At 45.0% G+C, this 20,474-nt stretch overlaps 1 protein-coding gene and 1 long non-coding RNA gene across 2 annotated transcripts in view; both read right to left on the bottom strand.

Moving 5' to 3' along the window:
• The window catches only part of Tcp11l2 (t-complex 11 (mouse) like 2), a 37,409-nt gene extending 23,918 nt beyond the window's left edge, over positions 1–13,491 (bottom strand). The window contains exons 1-4 of the mRNA NM_146008.2: positions 13,426–13,491; positions 5,383–5,690; positions 3,199–3,334; positions 434–554 (exon numbers count right to left, since the gene is read on the bottom strand). Of these exons, the coding sequence (NP_666120.1) occupies positions 434–554; positions 3,199–3,334; positions 5,383–5,539 (414 nt within the window). The 5' untranslated portion in view covers positions 5,540–5,690; positions 13,426–13,491. The remainder of the gene's footprint in view (positions 1–433; positions 555–3,198; positions 3,335–5,382; positions 5,691–13,425) is intronic.
• Positions 13,492–15,369: 1,878 nt separating this feature from the next.
• Gm34515 lies at positions 15,370–17,927 on the bottom strand. The gene is made up of 3 exons (XR_380644.2): positions 17,863–17,927; positions 15,791–15,829; positions 15,370–15,591 (listed from the first exon to the last, which is right to left on the bottom strand). It is a non-coding gene; the product is annotated as a predicted gene, 34515 (long non-coding RNA).
• Between the last annotated feature and the right edge of the window lie 2,547 nt (positions 17,928–20,474).

The raw sequence follows: 20,474 nt of genomic DNA, 5'->3' as shown, positions 1-20,474 counted from the left end.
GTTCTGTCTGCTGCCTTGATTTCCTAGATTCTACCTAACGAGAGAGAGTCACCAAGGAGTCTACTGGGATCTGACTACTCAGTCTTTTAAAATGAGGGATGATACCAAGGTAGCACACAGTCTCTGGGAGAGGAAACACAACTGCTACAGTGTACTGTGGGCACACACTCACACTCACACTCACACACACTCACACTCACATGCCAAAACCCAATTCTGAGGTAACTATGTAATCAGAGTAGAGTCATTGTCATGTAAGGATTCTCCTGTGAAATAGGCCTTCATGAGGCAGCAAATCTGCTGATGTCTTAGTCTCAGACATCTCAGTCTCTAAGATTGTGAGGAACTTGTACCTTTTATAAGCTATCCATTTCTGGTACCCATTACGTTACCCCAGCGAGTTAAGGTGTTGATGGTATAAACACCGACTTGCCTCTCTGATTTCTTCAAACAGTTTGATGGCATATTCATACTGAGGAGGCTCAGCACTGAGATCTGCTTCCAAGACATCCCAGAAGGCCTGGTGGACAACACGCTTCACTTGACCAGCAAGGCTGCAGCAACGAAATGGACTATTTTAAAATAAGCATTACAAGACACATGTTCACAATAGACTTCTTAGAAAATGCATTTTTAAAAAACCCAGAATTTCTGAGTTTGAGGCCAGCCTGGTTTACAGAGTGAGTTCCAGGACAGCCAGCGCTATACAGAGAAACCCTGTCTCGAAAAAACAACCCCTCCCCCCAAAAAACAAAAACAAAACAAAACAAAAAAAAACCCACAACATATCTTATCCTTAGACCCATGATTAATCTTTTAGCATGTTTTCCCTGTTCAAAGCATGGTATTGGTTTCACACAGTAGAGAACACTGGGTTTAGTGGTTGTAAGCACTTGTGCAATCATGAGGACCGGAAGCTAGATATCAGAACCTTCTTAACAAGAGAGGGGTTCCACACATGCCTGTAACTCAGCTCCAAGGAATCAGATTCCCCCTGGTGGCCTCAATGCACACAAATGTTCATACACACACACACACACACACGCATAGACCTACACACACACTAATATAAATATTTAAAAATATCCAATCTGCACCATATAAAATACATTTTTTAATTTATAGATTTATATTGATTTCCCCCTAACCTCTAAAATGTTTCCTTAGCATATCTTTCTTTAAAAAAAAAAGATTTATTTATTTATTTATTTATTTATTTATTTATTATATGTAAGTATACTGTAGCTGTCTTCAGACACTCCAGAAGAGGGCATCAGATTACATTATGGATGGTTGTGAGCCACCATGTGGTTGCTAGGATTTGAACTCAGGACCTTCTGAAGAGCAGTCGGTACTCTTAACCACTGAGCCATCTCACCAGCTCCCAGAATATCTTTCAATAACTTCAAAAACTTCTGTCCTAAGAAGATCTATCATTTATTAGATTGCCTTCAATACAGCTCTATATTTTAGGGATAAGGTAACAGCATTGCTCTTTCTTCAACAGCTGAAGTTCTATGGCAAGGGACAGAACAGGTTGGTTCAAGGACATGTGTTTTGAATGGCTGCCATCTTCTACTCAGGAGTCCCATTTAAAGTCAGCCAGACCTAAACTGCTGAAACAGGAGACTTCCCAGGAAGAGCTCACAAAGCATCACCTTGCTCAATGTTTTAAGTCAATTTATTCCCATAGAACTGTTTAATTATACACACACATGGGGGAGGGGAAGCAAGCACTGGGCAGAGGAGGGGGACCATAGCATCCATCGTGTGAAGTCAGAGAACAGTTTCCAGGAGTTGATTCTCTCCCCCTCCCTCCCTCCCTCCCTCCCTCCCTCCCTCCCTCCCTCCCTCCCTCCCTCCCTCCCTCCCTTCCTTCCTTCTTTCCTTCCAGCATATGGGGTGTGAGGCTCAAACACATGTTAACTCGGTCTGTCTAGCATGGCAGTAGGAACCCGAGACATTCCCCTGGTCCCAAGAGAACTTACTGAGATGACAACAAACTTTAAAAACCATGCATTTTCCTGCACTATTACCCCCAAGGAGCCTCTTTCGCTAGCAAGCACCACATTTCTCTCTCAGGCATTCTCATAACCACTCCATGCCTGCCTTTAGTAAGTAATCAGTGGATGCCTACTGAGGTAACAATTAGCAGCCGAGTGCATCTCCTAGTGCGCTGCAGCACTGTGTATGAGAGATAAACATTAGCGTTCTGAGGTGTGTAAGCTAGATGCGTCCTTGTGACCACACATCACATTCAACCTAGCCCTTTAAATATTCCAACTTATGCTAGTGGCTAAGGAGATTTCTGTGAGGGAAAGGCCCTTTCCAGGTTCTACCATTCTCCCAGACAATGACAACCACCTCTGGGCTCCTGACCTCACAGGGCACACTTACCTGACTGGAATGGGCCATAGCTCCCTAAAGAACCCCAGTGCTTGCGATTATGTTTGTGTAGAAGCTCAAGTCTATGTTTTACCTTCTTTATTTTTCTGGAGAAGCATGTGAGAACGGCGGCAAGGCAGGGCAGGCAATCAAATCATGTATAAGTGCTCCTGCTATACGCCAGAACCCAATTTCACCAGGTTTTCCCTAAAGACAAATCTAATAAAAATGTGTCAACTATACTTTCAAAAGTATAAGCTCTAAGATGGAGAGATGGCTCCATGGTGAAGAACACTGGTTGCTCTTTCAGAGGACCTAGATTTGGTTCCCAGCACCCACATGGAGGCTCTCAACTGTCTAAAACTCTAGTTCCAGGAGAGCCTACATACATTTTCTCTTTGAGCAATAGGCACACACATGGGACATAACAGACACACACGTACATGCACACATGCAAAATACCCACATATATATAACTAAAAAGAAAAGTATAATATTTTGAATAATAAGGGATTGGTGGAGACCACAAAGTCTAGGAAGTTCAGGGACACCAAGACCATTTTTTTTCCTCAGGCAGTGACATATAAACTGAGTTCTAAAGACTCTGAATAAATGTTCCTAGAGAACTTATAAATCAACAAGTAGACCTTGTAAGAGAGCTAAATACCATGTATGCCCTATGGATATTGTACAAGAATTTCCAGGAAACATGATACACACACACACACACACACATACACACACACACACACACACACACACACACACACGGGCAGACAGACACAGAAGTACACACACACCACAACAGGTTACCTGTTCTCGGGGAGAGCATTTTGCTTCAGCTGGAAGTTCTCATTCACAGCTATTTCATGAGCGAGAGTCATGTCTGATAAGTTCTTTGCTGCAGCCATCACATCATCAAACATTAAGCCCCGGGGAGGGCTTGTTGCTGCAAGAAAAATGACGTCAGCTAATGAGGTCATCCAAAGTCTCCCAGTGTCAAGTCAGGCTCATACTCAGGTAAATCTCAAGGTTGTACAGTCAGAGGACGTACACTCAAAAAGACCGGGCTTGGTAATGATTTCCAATACATAAACACTCTTTCTGCAGCTTCAGTCACCACATCTGATAATGAATTTTCAAATGTTCCTAAGACAAACTCTTAATATAGGCTGTTATAACTTCTCAATGCTTATTGATATTTGTTTTTCTACATTAAACAGTACTAAACAGTAGACATAAGGCTGAATTCTTCCTAACTGTATAGGCAGTTTAGTATAAAGCTGAAAATTCCATTCCAACTTCTGCCATTGGTTATTTCATTTGACTTCAAAGATACATATACTAGCCCCTTACAGGCTCGATCTGAGGTCATTAACACTATTATTATTATTATTATTATTATTATTATTATTATTAATTTTCCAAGACAGCATTTCTCTGCATACCCCTGGGTGGCCTGGAACTCACTGGCCTTAAACTCAGAGATCCACCTGCTTCTGCCACCCAAGTGCTGACAGTAAAGGTGTGTGCCACTGCCGCTGGGTAATTTACATAAAGAATATACAAGGAGCTCGGCGCATAATTAAAGCATAACAAAATGTATGTGAGAGGCTGGATTTCTAGATATCATTTTAAGAGATTGTTTTAATTAATCAAGTTGACAAAACCATGGTTAGAAAAAATCTCAGCTTCAGTTACTTAGAAATCATGACCTCAAATAAAGGCACAGGCAGGCAATGCCTTGCTTGTTTTAGAGGAGGAAGTGTCGAGGGGGAGGAAGACGAGAAAGGAAGATGATGCTGGGGATGGCAAATCCCTCTTCAAATGCCTCAGTGCCACGACCCCAACTATAAATGAGCAAAATAAGACGGAGACTGACAATGACAAATCAGTAATCGTGATGCAGTAGGTGGTCACACTGACAGCATTTAGGAAACAGTCTAGCGTGAGTGTTTTGGTTACAATGCTAAGGGCAAGTGTCCAATGTGAAGGATGCGGGTTTGGCAAAGAGCCAGGAGCTGCAAGTTTGGGCAATAGTGCAGGCTAACCCTTCTTTTCTCTATGCTATAGGTGTTTCCAAATTTTAAGGATGGAAACATAACCACTAAATAAACAGCACCGACCTGACTGAACATCAGTCGCCTTGCCCCACCTTAGCTTTGCTAGTTTAAGATGTTGTGTCCTTTTAAGACAAAATACTGATTCAAAACGTAAAAAACAAAGAAACAAAAGGCACAACCAGGTATAGTGGTTCACACCTACAACTGCAGCCCTCAGTGGCCTGAGGAGGAAACCTGCCACAGGTTCAAAGCCAGCCTGGGCTACAGAGTGAAATCTTGTGGAGAGGAAGTGGGGAAAAAAAAAACCCAAAACAAAAATCAGCCAAACAAAAACTACCTGCTTGATACATCTCCTGTGTCCACAGACAATAAATAAATAAATGAATAAATTAATTAATAAGAAAAGAAAGGGCTGTCTCTTCTAGTGCCGGCCACTCTGCTAGCTTTCTTACAACCCACAGTGGAGAAATTCTCCTAGTGGGCTCATCTGGGGGGATTTGCACAACACTGTTTGAAATCAGCAGACAAGCCCTCTTTAGATTATTACACTTCCTGCCCACCCTTCCGGCAAGGCAAATTTCCTTCCATGTGAAACAGGAAAAGATCAATTTGATTTCATCCTAACTTGCACAAGGTAATCTCAAGAGGGACTGTTTCTACCATTTAGGAAACAAGACAGACAGGGCTAGGGGAGGGAGTTTTAGATGCATGCTCAAACTAAACATGGTGAGACAAGGCTCAAAATAAAATGAGCAGGTTACAAACTTACACCTAAGAACACACCCAGACCACCACAGCGCCTCTGACAAGCTACTCTGGTGCATCTAGAAGGGATGGGGAAGTGTGTGGTTTGCTCAGTACTTCTGAGTTTTCAAAGCCCTGGCACACAGTGCCAGCACCCAGCCAACCCCACCTTGCCTGCCCCACTGCTTACAGGCAGGAGAGCTGGATTTGCTGGAGGAATCGCTGGTGAAGCTCTGCCTGGAACACTCATAGTCACTGAGTGAAGCCACGCCTTCGGCGAACCGAGAAGACTCTGAGTCACTCTGCTGGTCCTCGCTCACACATTGCTTCTCACCGTTGAAAGGCATCCTTTATCACCTTGGGGATGGAATGGGGGTGGGGGGAGAGAGACAGAGAGAGAGAGAGAGAGAGAGAGAGAGAGAGAGAAAGAGAGACAGAGAGACAGAGAGACAGAGAGACGGAGACAGAGAGATAGACACACACACACAGAGAGAGAACCTGCAGAGAGAGAGAGAGAGAGATCCTGAATCAACACTCTGGGATACTTCCACTGACTCCAACATGCTTTTTCCAGCATGAGTAATAATGCCCACAGCTGTGACAATCTAGGGGGAAAATGTCCCGAACAGATTACCTCACCCTTCCTCTAGAACCCTGGGTAAGACTGTTGCAAATCACCCAGGCTGCCTTCCACAAAAGGGGTGTTGAAGCCATACCCAGGGGAAATGTAGACCAGCTCTAGGTGGTGGCAGACCCTTCTGAAATGCACACGGTGCACAGGCTCTCCTGGGCTGCTATGACAAGGCTCTAGCGGGCTCCTCAATCAGACTCTATTCTGCTCTGGAGAAGTCACTTAACCACTTGACTCCATGGGGGGAAACTGGGCTCAAAGACTGAACTTCCACAGTTTCGTGGAGACTGAAGAGGATTAATCTCATCACAGCATCAAATGTGGTTACTGTTCATAGTGCTTTGTTTGAAATAAAGTAAGTTTAGCTCGTGAGATGGCTCGGTGGGTAAGGACACTTGCTGCCAAGTCAATGACCTGAATTCCACCCTGCTACCTCCATGATAGAAGGAGATTACCAATTTCCACAAACTGTCCTCTGACCTCCCCCAAGTACTTGTGGCATGCACAGATCTGTACACAGGACACATCTAAAGAATGAAACTTAAAAAAAAATTAAGGATGTTCAAACTCAAATTCTTGGTGGGTCTGTGAGCCTGTCAGGGGAAGCAAAGGCTGTTGAGACTTTGTGGGCCACCAAGTTCCACCTCCCATCTTCATATGAACTGTCGAAGCACGAAGACTAAGACCTGTTGTTTGATTTGTACTTACGAAGCACCTAGCACAATTTGTTGAGTACCTAGGACCATGGGGTTCTAATGGCACACCGGTCCCTGTTCTCTAAAGTCAAGTGCTTTCTCTGGAATATTACACAGCATCCCAGGGAAGGAGCCATGTTCGGGTCAGAGAACACCAGCCAGGGCTGGGAGGAAATTGTCCTTGCTATGAACATAGCTATCAGCTGACGGCAAAAGGCAAATTTGCTCAAAGGAGAAGACACCTCCAACCCTGGATGGAGACCGAGGAAAGAGAACTCCCTGCAGTGAGGGATGGGGTACTTTCACAAATGCCAGGACAAAGAGAAACCTTTAACGGTGCATAATATGACTGGGAATGTCTCCACAGTTTCTTTAATGAATCTCCAGGCACTGGGAAAAGTAGCTGCACAAAATAGATGTGATCCTGTTCTCAAATCTGGTCACTTAAACCTGTGTGCCAGGTGCTAGCAAGCATAAAAGGCAGAAACAAGGTATTGCTAACAAGCATGAGAAACAAAAGGGGGAGGGGCCAGAACTAAAGGGAACACAGGGAGATCCAGACGTAAGGCATAGGGCAAGTGGCATCTTTTGGGTGCTAATAGAAACAAGAGTAAAGTTGGAGGTAGGGACCATCCAAGGACATTTCCACACGGTCTCAACCAAAACTTTCTTCAGTCCTGACACTCACAGAGATGCACCTTTGTGCAGGCCAAAACCTGAATAAGTAGAGAATTGTTAACCGCTTCTACAGATAGAAGGGTAAGAAACAGGGGGACCCACTACTTGGAAGCTCTCACCCTATTTTATAATCCCAAAGCCAGCCATCTTCCCATTGCTAGCATCGCCTGAGAATGCTTCATCTTCCACCCTCAGCTCACTCCCCTCAGTAGGCCTGTAGCACATCTCTTCCATCTCCACAAAGACTTGAACCAGAGTAAGGAGATGGTTCAACGAGGAAAGCGTTTGCTGTGCCCAGCACAAGGACCTGAATTCAAGCCCCCAGAGTCAACATTAAAAACCTCGGCACAGTTGCGTGTACCTGCAATCCCATGACTGTGGGGAGGGACCGAAAGATTCCTGGGGCTCTTGGCCTCCAACCTAGCTCCTGGTATAGTGGGATACCCTGTCTCAAGGAACTAGGATCTCTCTTGTCTCATCTCTCTCAAGCTCTTGTTCTCTTACTTCCCCTCCCTTCTCCTCTCTCTCCATGTGGCCATGGCTGACCTCTATTTCTCTACCGAGCGCCCCCCCCCCCCGTTTTCTACAATAAAGCTCAAAAACCAAAACAAAAACCTAGGGCCTGATAAAGCTGGCCTCCAATATGGACATGTATGCTCACGCCCACAAGAAGGCATCGGCAGCTGTCTTCTTCCAGTGACTATTTCTGAATCTCCTGAATAAGGCCGACACTGCCTTGTCTAGCATCAGTACCAAGTTCACAACAAGTACTCAGTGTCAGCTGAATCACAGTCATTGAATCCCATTTGGTACAGCTTCAACTACAACATCTGTAAACTGACAGCCCTACATATTTACACCCCGCTGCTGCCAAGTGCAAGCCCTAGCGACGAGACACTACCATCTATGCCCAGCTTATCTGATTTAAATTCCAAATCCCCAGGCCTTGTCACTCCTGAGCTGGTTCCTGCTCTTTCTCTACTGCAGCGGGCCTCACACCAACAGGCATTTTCCAAGTAAACGTGAATAAATGTGCTCATCTATGGGAATTTATGAAGCAGGTTAATAGTTGTAACTGTGCATTTCATTTTATATTCCAGCTGGATAGCACATTTGGTAGGTCTCTTAATTACACAGAAAGGAAGCCAAGTGCAAAAGGCTTAAAAAATAAGTGCTAGGTCAAGAGCTAGCACACAGAGTCTGAGGCCCAGTATGTCACCAGCTATGTGACTTCATACGCAGCTGCTTTCCATAGAAGGTGGGTGGCAGGGAAGTGGGTTAATTACCCATTCTTTCTGTCAGAAATTGCTAAGATACTCCTCCAAGGCAGACAAGGGTTCCATGAGACCTCACAAGGTATTCAGAGAAAGCACACATACAGTGAGCGTGTTGAACTGTGTGGGATTAAGTTTGTGTCAACACGTCCCTGGGTGGGTGGGAGGGGGGGCATCTGAGGCATGAGGCTGCAACAGATAACTGAAAAGTGCCACACTGCTTAGATGCTCTTCATCTGGCAAAGGCATCCCTGTTACAACCAGGACTCGCTGCATCCAAGCAGAGGCTTGTCTCTGAACCAAGGCACTCATGACTTCGTTAAGAAATTGTCCATTTCTCCTACGGGCATACCAAGAATGCCTGACAGTGAGATTTCATTTACTGAAGGAAAGGGTTGCTTGGGACAGTGACAAGAGACAACAGCACATGGGTGATTATGTGCTTTCCTTTGTCAAATCACCTTGGACACTAAACCACGAAAACAATTGTTATCTCAAGATAACAAAATCATGTTTCCCTACGGAAAAACAAGGAAGGCTGGCAGTGACCCTAGGACAGAACTCATACACGTGTCTGAAATATGAAACCCCAAAGCCAACGGCCTGTCCCAGTGTAAATGGTCTTCTGCAGGCGCCTTCACCAACCTTCCTTAGTCCTGAATTTCCGCATGAGTCATCTGGGGACAAATCAACTTGGCGCAAAAGGCATTGAAGACTGGATTGCTTCAGCTATTAGACTCTTAGACTGCTGATAATACAGTTGTTTTAATGAAGCGCAATGCCTTCCATACTGACAAACGTAGATCTGCCCTAGCTGATCACCAAAGCAACATAGGTAAATCAAGCAATTCTATAGGAACACCACATTTCATCCAACCTGAGGACACACTGGTCAAAGGTAAAAACAGGAGATTACCTCCAAGCAGAGCTTCCAATATTACTACAGTTGGTCATTATTTAAAGAAACTGAATGATGCTTATGTATCGTTCCATTCTTTTGTAACATATGGTATTATGCCATTCCTTCTCAGGGCAATAACTGGAGGTCAGCAGGTAAAGATGTATTGTTGAATAACTACTCATGAATAGTGGAAGTTTACTGCTAACATTTTGGAGACAAGGAATGGATACAGGAATCTAAAAGAGCCAGTCAACTGTCCCGCCACAGAGACCATGGCGATGAGCTTTTAATTTGCTTGTGATTCTTTAGTTTATATTTGATTTACATCCTTATTTCCTTTCTACACAAAACTCTTTCTATAAATGACCCTGTACTGGCTGAGGATTATAAAGATTCACCAGCTTTTGACTGTAGTTGATAAGGTCCCTGTCCTCACCTGTTATTGTGGACATAAAATACATGTGCATCCCTATAGCTTCCTATAGAATTCCTATAGAATTTTTTTTTTTCAAAACCAGAACTTGAACCAAATGCACCTCTAGGTTAGAGGTCTGCTCTTCTGGAATGGGACAGTCTGGGTTCAAAGCTGCTTGCAGGTTGTGCAGCGTGCTCCAGCTTTGTGAGCTGTCACCCATGCCAGGGTGGGGTTTGGTGATGTAGCTGTCTTTGAGTCATCTCTGTTCCTGTATGTAACCCCTCACCCATATGCTTTTAAGTACCATCAAAACCATTCGAGGTTTACCAAGCTGGACTTTGATGGTGTCCACAGTTTGGTCTGTCAGGGGCTTCCTATTCTGGGGTGTTGTGTCTTCCCAGGAAGAGTCTTTTCAAACAACAAATACAAATTCTAAGTGTTGGTCATGTCCAGATGATGTTAATTCTGCAGAATCCCACAGAATGCAAGATCTGTGAGACCATGGTGACCTTTACCGTGACTTCAAAGGATGCACTGACTTGGCTTGGGACTTCAGACAGAAAATCGTAGAAGGCATACAGCCACTACGAAGAGCCAATGCCCAGTGGAACTATGGAGTCAGGGTTAGAGCTCACGGGATTAAATTTCTCCAGAAGAGAGCTGTCAGTCTAAGCATCCAGTCTGTGAAAGCATTACCTGGGCCACAGTGTGCAGTTTTATACCAAGACCTTGGAAGCTCAAATCCTATCTTAGATGTAATGTTGTAGGGCTAGAGAGATGGCTTATCAATTAGAAACACTTGCTGTTCTTCCAGAGGACCCAGAAACTTCACCTCCAGTTTGACAGGTTTGAGAGATGAGGCCCAGTGAAAGGTTTAGGTCATGAGACTCAAGAACCAATCAATGCCAGTTATGGAAGAGCATGGAGCCACAAGTTCGTCTTTTTCTCTTATCTTAACAAAAACCTTTCGGGCTCTGCACACAGCAGACTTTTGGGGGATTGTCAGCCACCTTGTCTTTTACATTTGGAATGTAATGTCACAATTTCAAGGTACTCTTGCCTGAAGCCCCCTCATTGCCCTCATGTAAATTAGCCACCCAGAGTTCAGTTCACTGCCCAGTACATACAGGAACCCAGTGAATATCCTTATGTGAACAAATTTGGCCCCACATCTACTCATAAAATAGAGTTTTTGGGCTGTTCTGCCTGTATCACACTGCTCATTAAGCAGGTACTTACTGTAGTAGTTTAACTGTCTGTATCTCTCTTTCTAGTAACGTTTAAAATGCATATAGGAAGAAAGCATTCCCTTCTCCAGTGTCCAGTGCCTATCTCAACACAATTCCAAGGCTAGCAAGGCCTCAAGCCCTAGTAGCTTAAAGAGCACTGTACCTTGTACCACTATATTCTTCTGATACTCAATGATACAAAAAAGTAGCAATTAGAACCAACAGCTTTGGAGATGGTCTCAGTAACACACTCTGTAAGTGCTTCAGATAATTTATTTCCTCAAATCTGCAATACAACTATGTCAGGTAGGTGCTATTCTTGTTTACAATAAGAAGCCAGGGATCAGAGAGATGGCCCCACAGGTTTACAGCAGTGCAGGGGCTCCCCTCAAAAGCCAGGCAGCAGGCTGGACCCCTGAAGCCCATGCATGTTACCGTCGGGACGGCTGGAGGAAACCAGTGTCCTGCTAATCATTCTTTCCATCCCTCTCTGCCAAATTGCTCTGTCTATCATCACACGGACACTTTCACGTGTGGAAGCAAGATGACCTTACCCTGGGACAGCTGTTCAAGCACTATACCGTGAAGGACATCGCTGAAAGAGATCATTCAACAAAACAGCATTCGATCACCCCACGGTAGTGACCAAAGTCCTCTATCAGAGGGCCATTCCCTATGTTTTTCGAAATCCCTCCTTAAAACTCAGGTATTACCCAAAGGACTAACTGCTTACAGCTAGCAAGTCAAAAACATTTGGCAGTAGATTGTTCAGGTTATCCAACAAGGGCCCTGGGGAATGAAATCCACCAAGTTAAGGCTAGGATTGGGGGGGGGGGGATTAAAGAGGTGGCAAGAAGCGTTTAGTGGGTACTCTCCTTCCAAGACTTTACCAAAGTCAGGCATAAGGCACTTATAGGATAGGGGGTTAAAGGCAAGACTGAGCTCTGACGGAAAAAATTTGCAGATGCCAGACAATTTCCATCCTCGATCAAACCGTGCTTTAGCACCAGGCTAGAGTAAGGCAAAAAACACAGCACGGAGAGAACAGTACTGGTCCTCATCGAGTCTTTGCCCGCCTCGGAGAGCTAGACAAAAGCCAACAAGCCAGCCACTGTCTAAAAGGCAGATGCCCGTGCTCCACGTGTCATTACAGCATTGGGAAGGATTTCTAAGCACTTTTTATCCTGGAAAGCGTTGCCCCCGCCCCCCCCCCATCCCTGATGCCTAGTTTAACACCTGTGCTGCACACCCGGGGGGTAAGGCGCCCTTCAGCCCTGGGTCACTTCAAGTGGAGCAATGTATGAAATCCATGGGGGTAGGAAAAAGGCAGAGTAGACGGGGCGGGGTGGAGGTGGAGGTGGGATGGGGACTCCTAGCCCAGGAACCAGTGTAAGAACTGGTTGAAATTATCAGTTGGGAGGTAGGTTAACTAAGAGCTGAGAGCTGAACACCACCTTGTGCTGAGCAGCCCACTAAGGACAAAGACAAGTTGCCTGGTTTCTTTACCGTTAAGGTACCAAGACAACGATGAAAGAGGGAGGTTCCATTCTCACTGGAACCACTCAAGTGTTTCTACTCTGCTTGTAACGGTAGTTTAACAAACCCTTCTTTGTTGACTGGATTCTTGTGTTTAAACACATGATTTGGGCTTCTTGTGGTTGGGGGAGGACAGAACCTACAGTCCTGTAAAGTGCTCTACCACAGAACTACAGTCCCAGTCTAATAAACGCATTTTAGAAGTAAACATTGCGAAATCGCTCATTTAATGGAAGTTTTTCCTCTTGTACTAACGTAAACACATAACTGTGTCATCCACGTGCCACCGAATCTCGTTGCTATGTTTTGTGGCGCCACCCAAAGCAAGGCAAAGCAAGGGTCTGAGAAGGCAAGGGTCTGACCCAGATGTGACCTGAGCTGGCCTCCTGGACAGTCAAGTCCAACGGAAGTCCCAGGAGTCCTGCCCGCTCGCCCACGTTCTCTGCTCGCCCCTCCCTCTAGCAGCACCACGTTTCCTGTCAAAACAAACGTTTGGGGGAGGGGACTGCCGGGACAGAACCCAGCTCTCGAGAAACCCAGCAACAAGACCCAAACATAGGGCCGAGGCCCAGCCGGGCCCCACCGCGGCTCAGTCCCACTCCTCCAGGGACGAGGGATTGGGGACCTGACCGCACGGGGAGCCCAGAGCGTCTCGCGCCGTTGAGCACAGTCGCTGGCACGCACCCAAAGGGATGTCATCACGACCAAGCGGCCCCGGCAGAGCCTGGGCCACCACTGCCACCGTGCCCCACTTCAAGCCTTGACTCCGAGGTCAAATGTCCCGAACTCGGAGGGCACAAGGAGCCCTCCCGCTGCCATAAGGAGACGCGGTCCCCTCAGATCCCACGGCCCCTCCCCTGGGATGGGTACGCACCCCCGGATCCCGCGTAGAGACTCGAGGAAAGCTAGGTGGCGGGGGTCGCGGGGCTCTGCGTATCCCCCCTCAACCAGCGTCGCAGACAAGGGGAGACTCAGCAGTCTGTCAACTCTGGAGCCCCCCCGCAGCCCCACGCGGTATTTAAAGGGCCCAGAGGTACTCCCTGGGCGCGACCATTCGGGAAGGAACTGGAGGGGGACTATAGCACCGCGGCGCCAGAATCCAGGGCAGGGTTCTGGCGAAGATCCCTAAATTCTTGAAGAGTCTGTCTACAAAAACCATAGCTTTCTCACGTTTCTATCGTGAAGGCTGAAGAAGGCTCAGACAGAAAGCCATTTGCACACGAGAAATGTGTGCTCCCTATATTCAGTGGTGGTACGGTCCGGACCGCCAGGGGCGGGGAGAGGAGTGAACACGGAATTGGGGCAGCCTACGGCCGGGAGCGCCTGGGCTGCTGTAGGGCCTAAAGCGTTCGGAGGCGGGGCCTGGCTGTGTAAGGGCGGGGCCTAAGTGCAGCGGGTGACGCCCCCAATCCTGTTTCTTTCAGTTTACCAGGTAGGATGAAATGGACTAACTCCAACCGAACGGACAGACTTCTGGTGTCCGCTCGCGGCAGTAATATAAAAACACTACATGCCCACCTTCACAATGGCCACACACACCGGGCCAAGCGAGTCAACAACATTCCAAACAGGCTGTCCCACGCACATCAGCGTCCAACCGCGTCATCCACACGTGTCAACATGTTCTTGTAAACACGGGTCCTGATTTGCCCCTTGAATTGGACGATTGGTTTCTGGGAGCCACACCTACCTAAGCTCTCCGAAGGCTTCGCCTGTGCACAAAGATAAAGTGTCTTACTTCTTCTAAGGGTTCTTTGGCGGCGCTTATCTTGGGGAGAGTTTTCAACCAGGCTTAATGTAAATAAGTGCTGGGAGGGGCTCTTGTGTGGTCAGGCTTACTAAGCATAACTTCTCGTGAGCTTGCTTCTGGGCATAAAGAAACAGAACCACTATTTTGCCAGGTACAAGTTGGTATTACTTGTGGGTAGCGTCATACAAAAAAAATAAATGAACTTTATATAAGCTGAAATATTCCTGTTTAGGACTAAAATCATATCGGATTGTGGAGGCAAATTGTCTACTATCATTCTAGAAAGAAGAAAACCAAAAGCAGACAATAGTTTAAAGCAAGATAGAAATACAATTGTACAGCATGGACTGGTCTGAGGTTATAACCAAGTCCCTAACATTTGCCTACCCAAGAGATCTTCTTGTTCAGTGGGATAAGAATGGAACTAAAGCACTCTTAGAAGCTCACTGTTAGCTACTGAACCTAGTTGGCAAGTTATTCTGAACAAGAAAACCTACCTAGAGATTTGTATCCATTTGTATCTGTCACTCTAGAAATTACACAACCTAAAGTGGAGCCACGGCTGCTAAGAATCCTTGCTGCTCTATCATGAGGACCACAGGCAATTTCAGATCTCATCATCCACACTGGACGGCTCTCAAACACTGTAGAACACTCTAGTTCTAAAGGATGCAGTGCTGTCTTCTGGACTCCTCCACACACAAGCACACACAGCCATAGCGCATGTACACTCTCCCACAAAGAGGGACATTCACCTCAATGGTAAAAGAAATCTTAAAAAGGCAGTAAAATATACAACCTGCTACAGATCAAGAGATTAAAGAGAAAGTGCTGCTGTCACCCAGGCTCTTTCCCATAAACCCACTGTTATTTATAATATCACTTGCTGGAATAAACAGATGTCAGAAGCCCCCAGTCTCAAGGCTTGCCAAACAACCGCCGCCACCCAACTGCTCTACAAACCTCCACAGCAAAAAGATTAACCAAAAATATTTCTAAATTCCTGGTGGCCATGTAACAATGACACATGAAAACAGTGTGTGCTTTGCAAAGCTTCCTACTAACCTGCTAAGTGTTGTGCTGTGTCATTAACTAGGAGCAGGTGAGCATAAATCAGCACAGTTGTCCAGTCACCCTGGGTGACTAACCCATTTTGACACTTCTTTTGAAAAGTTTAACTATGTAACTCTCGAAAACACAAAGGAGCCATTTCCCTCAGAGCAGATGAGTCCATTTGCAGCTTGTTGAGTGAGATTCTCCAAGTGGAATGGAATAGGGTAGAGAGCCAAGCTAGGAAGACAGAAGATACAGGAAACAAGTCTTCTTCTATTGCTTTCATTTAAATAACTTCTTATTCAAAAGCCCACTGTAGAATTTCTGCTCTCTGCCTGAGTTGTGCTGTTAAATAGAAGGCAGTTCTCTCACCCCCCTCTCAAAAAAAGCTTTGTATCACATCCTTGCCACACAGATCAAAACATAAAGTCCTCACCTCTTAGGTAGTGTTTATGACTTTCTTGGAGGCAAATATCTGAAAAGGAAACCACTTTAGTAAGTAAAATAATTAAAGTTTTATTTGAAGAAATCTTATTATTGCATCTAATCTTGGGCTTGTATTTGTTTATTTGAGACAGGGCCTCACCACGTATCCTGGGCTGGCCACAAACTTCTGATCTTTCTTCCTCAGGCCTCTGGAGTGCTGTGTTTACAAGCAGGTGGCATGGCATCCAGTTTTGTACTTAATATTTGTAAATTACCTGCTTTGAACCATTGGGAAGACTGGTGGTAATAGCTTTGTTTCCCCTCAAAGTACAACTTGTTTTAGAAATTACACATTTTATCTGATATTATTGGCAAAACAAACAAAAGGCCAGCAAAAAGACAAGGTCAAAATTTTTGCATGAATGCACATACTTCCCTTTTTATACCTCTGAAAAGTTGTAGTCCCCACACCCTTTTTGGTGGTGGTGGTGGCCACTTTGTGTGTTTGGGGTTTTTTTTTTTTTTGGTTTGGTTTGGTTTGGTTTTAATGCTGCTAGGAGCTGGAAGCCATAAACACACCCTAAGTCCAAACCTCTGAAATCTGAGTTCTAAATTAGAATGAATCCTCGGAGGAAAAAAAAAAATCAGAAAATCCCCAAACCAGCATTGTAATAGGTAGACCTACAACTCTCTCTCAACCAATTTGCTGATGGAGTTGCATCTTGGGTTTATTAAAGGGAACCCCAGTACAGCTGTGTCACACTCGCAGCTTGTGGGGGTGGGACTGGGGAGCGGTATAAGCCCCAAAGAATGAGGAAACATTGCCAGTGATTCAGCCCTCTGTCTTTCTCTGCTGGGGATAGGAAGCTCTTCTTCCTGGGTTGATCTGACTTCAAAGCTTCTCATTTTTCTCCATTCCTCGAGACTGCTACTATGAATTTTCAAAGGCTCAATTTTTGAAGACTAAATACCACGATTATCATCATTACCACCACCACAAACTGCTTGGTTTAATGTCCCATTGCTGCTGTTTTGACATTTCCTAATACTTTCTGAATGAGGGGTTCCTGCATTCTCATTTTGAGCTGAACCCCATGAATTATGTAGCTGGCCCTGGTCTCCCCACAAAGAATCTGAGTCTAGGTTTTGTTTTGCTTTCTAGTACCGTGGTTTGAGCTTAGGGTCTCACCCAAATGCTACGCATGCGCTCTGCCACTCATCTGTATTCCCAGACTCTTATTTACTTATTTATTTTATTTTGGTACAAGACCTTGCTAGGGTTTCCAGACTGATCTTGAACATGTTCTGTGGTTCAGGAAGACCTTGAACCTGCTCCCTTATGCAAGTCTTATTCTTTTACCCAGTGGTCGGTTGAAAAAAAAAATCTGTATCCATTTCAATATTGGAGGGAAAATAAAACCACAGCAACTATGTGCATCTCAGGTATTATAATAGCTCATTTAAGCAATTTCTAAGAAATTTTGGCTATACAAAAATATATTCTTGGCCTTATATACTCCCTTTTATAGACATATAAGATATGATTCCATTGAAAGATGAAGAAAAGAGAAATGGAATCAGATTTGTTTTTTTCTTATCCATCTTAAGGCACTAGAGAAGGGATTAGGAACAAATCAGTAACTGAGGGGACAAGCCATTGCAGGCAGGGGGAGGGGACAACCTGACTAATACAGACAATAGAGAATAAGGCACTGAGTGCTCAAACCACAACCACACGCCTTCTGTTCACATTTGTTATGAACCTAAAACTGCTCTTAAAAAGTATATTAAAAAATAATTACCCTCACCTTATTGGTATATTTCTCAAAATATTGGTATTTTCCTTTTGTCTTTGAAGATTAGCTATAACTATGTCGTAACTATGAACTGAGTAGCTCAATCAGCTTTCATCAAAGCCATTTTTCTCTGGATTCCGCTGAACCGAATGTGCATAAAGTCATTTTTCATATCAAATGTATCTCCCCTCACATTTAGACACAGCCCGACCCTAACCCAGACAAATACTAAAAACACCAACAGCCTTAGAGCTTTCTCCATCTCCTCTACCGTCTTTCTGCTTACCTGGACAATGCTGCTCTCCTATGGGATTCAAAAGAATGAGAAGCAAAGCCAAGAGTGCTTTGGCCAGCAAACTCTTCAGTGGGCGGGGCCAAGGAAAACCAATAGGAGTGGGGAGAGATGCTTGGTTCTGTTTCCTCACGAGGATATTTCTCTCCTGCACGCCTCTGGCCCACCAGAGAGTTGTTTTCGAAATGCTTTTGTGAGTCAACACGTAGGCCCTCGCTTGCTTTTTAAATCAAATATCCAACAGCGCCCAAGAGCTTCGAAAATAAGATGTAAAACCTGGAAGACGGAAGGGAAACATGGAGAAATGTGACTTTCAAGATAGCATTCAACTCCCAAACACAAGTTACAGAGTGGCAATTGCAAGGTGCTGTCATTGCTGCCAGAGAGGGTTTCCTCCTGGGTACACCCTGCCCAAGTACTTTTGAAACACAGCCAAAAGGACAGGAAGAAACCTGATCAATGAGGCGGTGCCTTGGTCATGGCCGTCGGGGAGCGCTCCAGATTGATCTACCCGCCTAGATAGTTCATGTTGTTTTCAGTGGGCACATGTTCATTCAAAGCACAGTGCATCCCACAGTACAACAACACCAGTCTTACCACTGCAAGTTCCCAAACTGCCTGACTAGAGACATACGGTACAAAAGATGGACTTGGTAGAGTACCTGGCCCAGGTACCTGGGTGGCCATGCCTTCTAAAAAAGCAAGGAGAGTAGACTGCTCTTAACCATCCTACAGTAAGAGACTGTCTATGTTCTATCATATGTACGCATATACACATACTGTACCCACATATGTATTATGTGCTTATGTGTACAAATGAAGTAGAGAAAGTCAATAACAAATCGTCCCTCTGTATGGCATGTTAAAAATTCTTTATACATAGTGGGGGTGGGAGGGGGCAGGTGGGGGCGGGGTCATCGACCCTTACTCTTTTAGGATGCTGACTTGAAGGTCTATCTTCCTGCATGGCGTTTTCTTTCATTTCAACCAGCCTTTGCCCTTTTTCTTTGATGATAGACTTGGTATACCCATAGAAGGGTATAAAGCATTTGAAACACAATTGCAGGTTGTCCAGAGGTGGCTCAATAATTACACGACTTCAGCAGTTCTACCAGTTTTGAAGAGCCCTGACCCTTCAGCCCCCTTTCACAGTGGTTCTTCCCAGAGCTCCTCACCCCCTAAGGGAGTCATCACACGAGGACAGTGAGGGCTCATGACTGAAAAAAAAACATTCTCAGCGGTGACTCACTGAACCGCACATCAAAAATAGAAACCAGAAGAACTTACTGCATGGCTCCTCCGCAGACGCACACACGTAAACACATGTGGGAAGTGTCACATGCATAGGGCTTTACCTCTTGACCATCGCGTTCCCATAGTAACATGAAAACAGCACACAGCCTCCATGCCAACTAAGTGCCTGAAATATTTATGACCACATTCCATGACTTGGTAGAGTACCTGGCCCAGGTACCTGGGTGGCCATGCCTTCTAAAAAAAAGCAAGGAGAGTAGACTGCTCTTAACCATCCTACAGTAAGAGACTGTCTATGTTCTATCACATGTACGCATATACACATACTGTACCCACATATGTATTATGTGCTTATGTCTACAAATGAAGTAGAGAAAGAAAAAAGACCTAAATTTTGCTCTGAGAAACTTAAAGTTTAAGAATCATACAAGGCACTTCTGAATGGTTCCTGGAGAAAGATTTTATGCCTTGACATGTTTCATACAACAGGCTATAACACAGTTGTACAAATGGTTTTTCTGTCTTTTCTTTTTTCTTCAGTAGTGGGGATTGGAATCAAGACCTCAAATCTTGCTTGCGTTGTACATCTGACCTGTAAATACCTGGCTCTCTTTTTTTCATTTTCTACTTTGAGACAGGGTGTCACCAAATTGTCTGTATTGCCTTTGGACTCATTCCAGAGCCCAGGCTAGACTTGAACTTGAGTTTTATATTGGCTTATTTATTAATTAATTTATTTATGTTTGCCTACTTGTTACAGATTAGATAGAGTTAGTTATCTAGTTATCTTAGAAGAGGGAACCTCAAATGAGAAAATGCTGGACACATTTTCTTGACTGATGGTTGATGTGGGAGGGCCCAGCCCCTGTGGGCCAGTGCTGTCCCTGAGCGGGTGTCCTGTGGGATTGCTGTAAGGAAGGTGACTGACAGTGATCTGGAAACCGAGCCAGTAAACAACGTTCCTCAGTGCGTCTGCTTCAGTTTCTGCCTTGAGCTCCTGCCCTAACCTCCCTCAGTGGTGATTTTGGTCAGCGTTTTCACGGCGAATGCAGACAGGTGCCTGCAGCCTTAGCTTCCCTGAGCAGATGTGTGCCGGGGCTCAGTTATGAGCAAATTTTAGACTCCAAGCCCAATTCTTTATTGGAAGAAAGGATGCATGTAAAATTTACGAATGACTTTTTTAAAATGTATAAGCATAATTAATCAGTACTTTTTTCTCAATGAACAAACCAACTAGAAGAAAGTGCTGTATGGAGGGTGGGGTGAGGGTTTGCATTCCGGGTTCATAGCCAGGTTTCGCATCTCACTGTGCACGGGTCCTTATCTTCACAGGTGTCCAGTGGCTTTAGGGA

The sequence above is a fragment of the Mus musculus genome, chromosome 10 (assembly GCF_000001635.26).
Source record: "Mus musculus strain C57BL/6J chromosome 10, GRCm38.p6 C57BL/6J".
NCBI lineage: Eukaryota > Metazoa > Chordata > Mammalia > Rodentia > Muridae > Mus > Mus musculus.
This window is presented reverse-complemented; position numbering and strand designations above follow the sequence as displayed.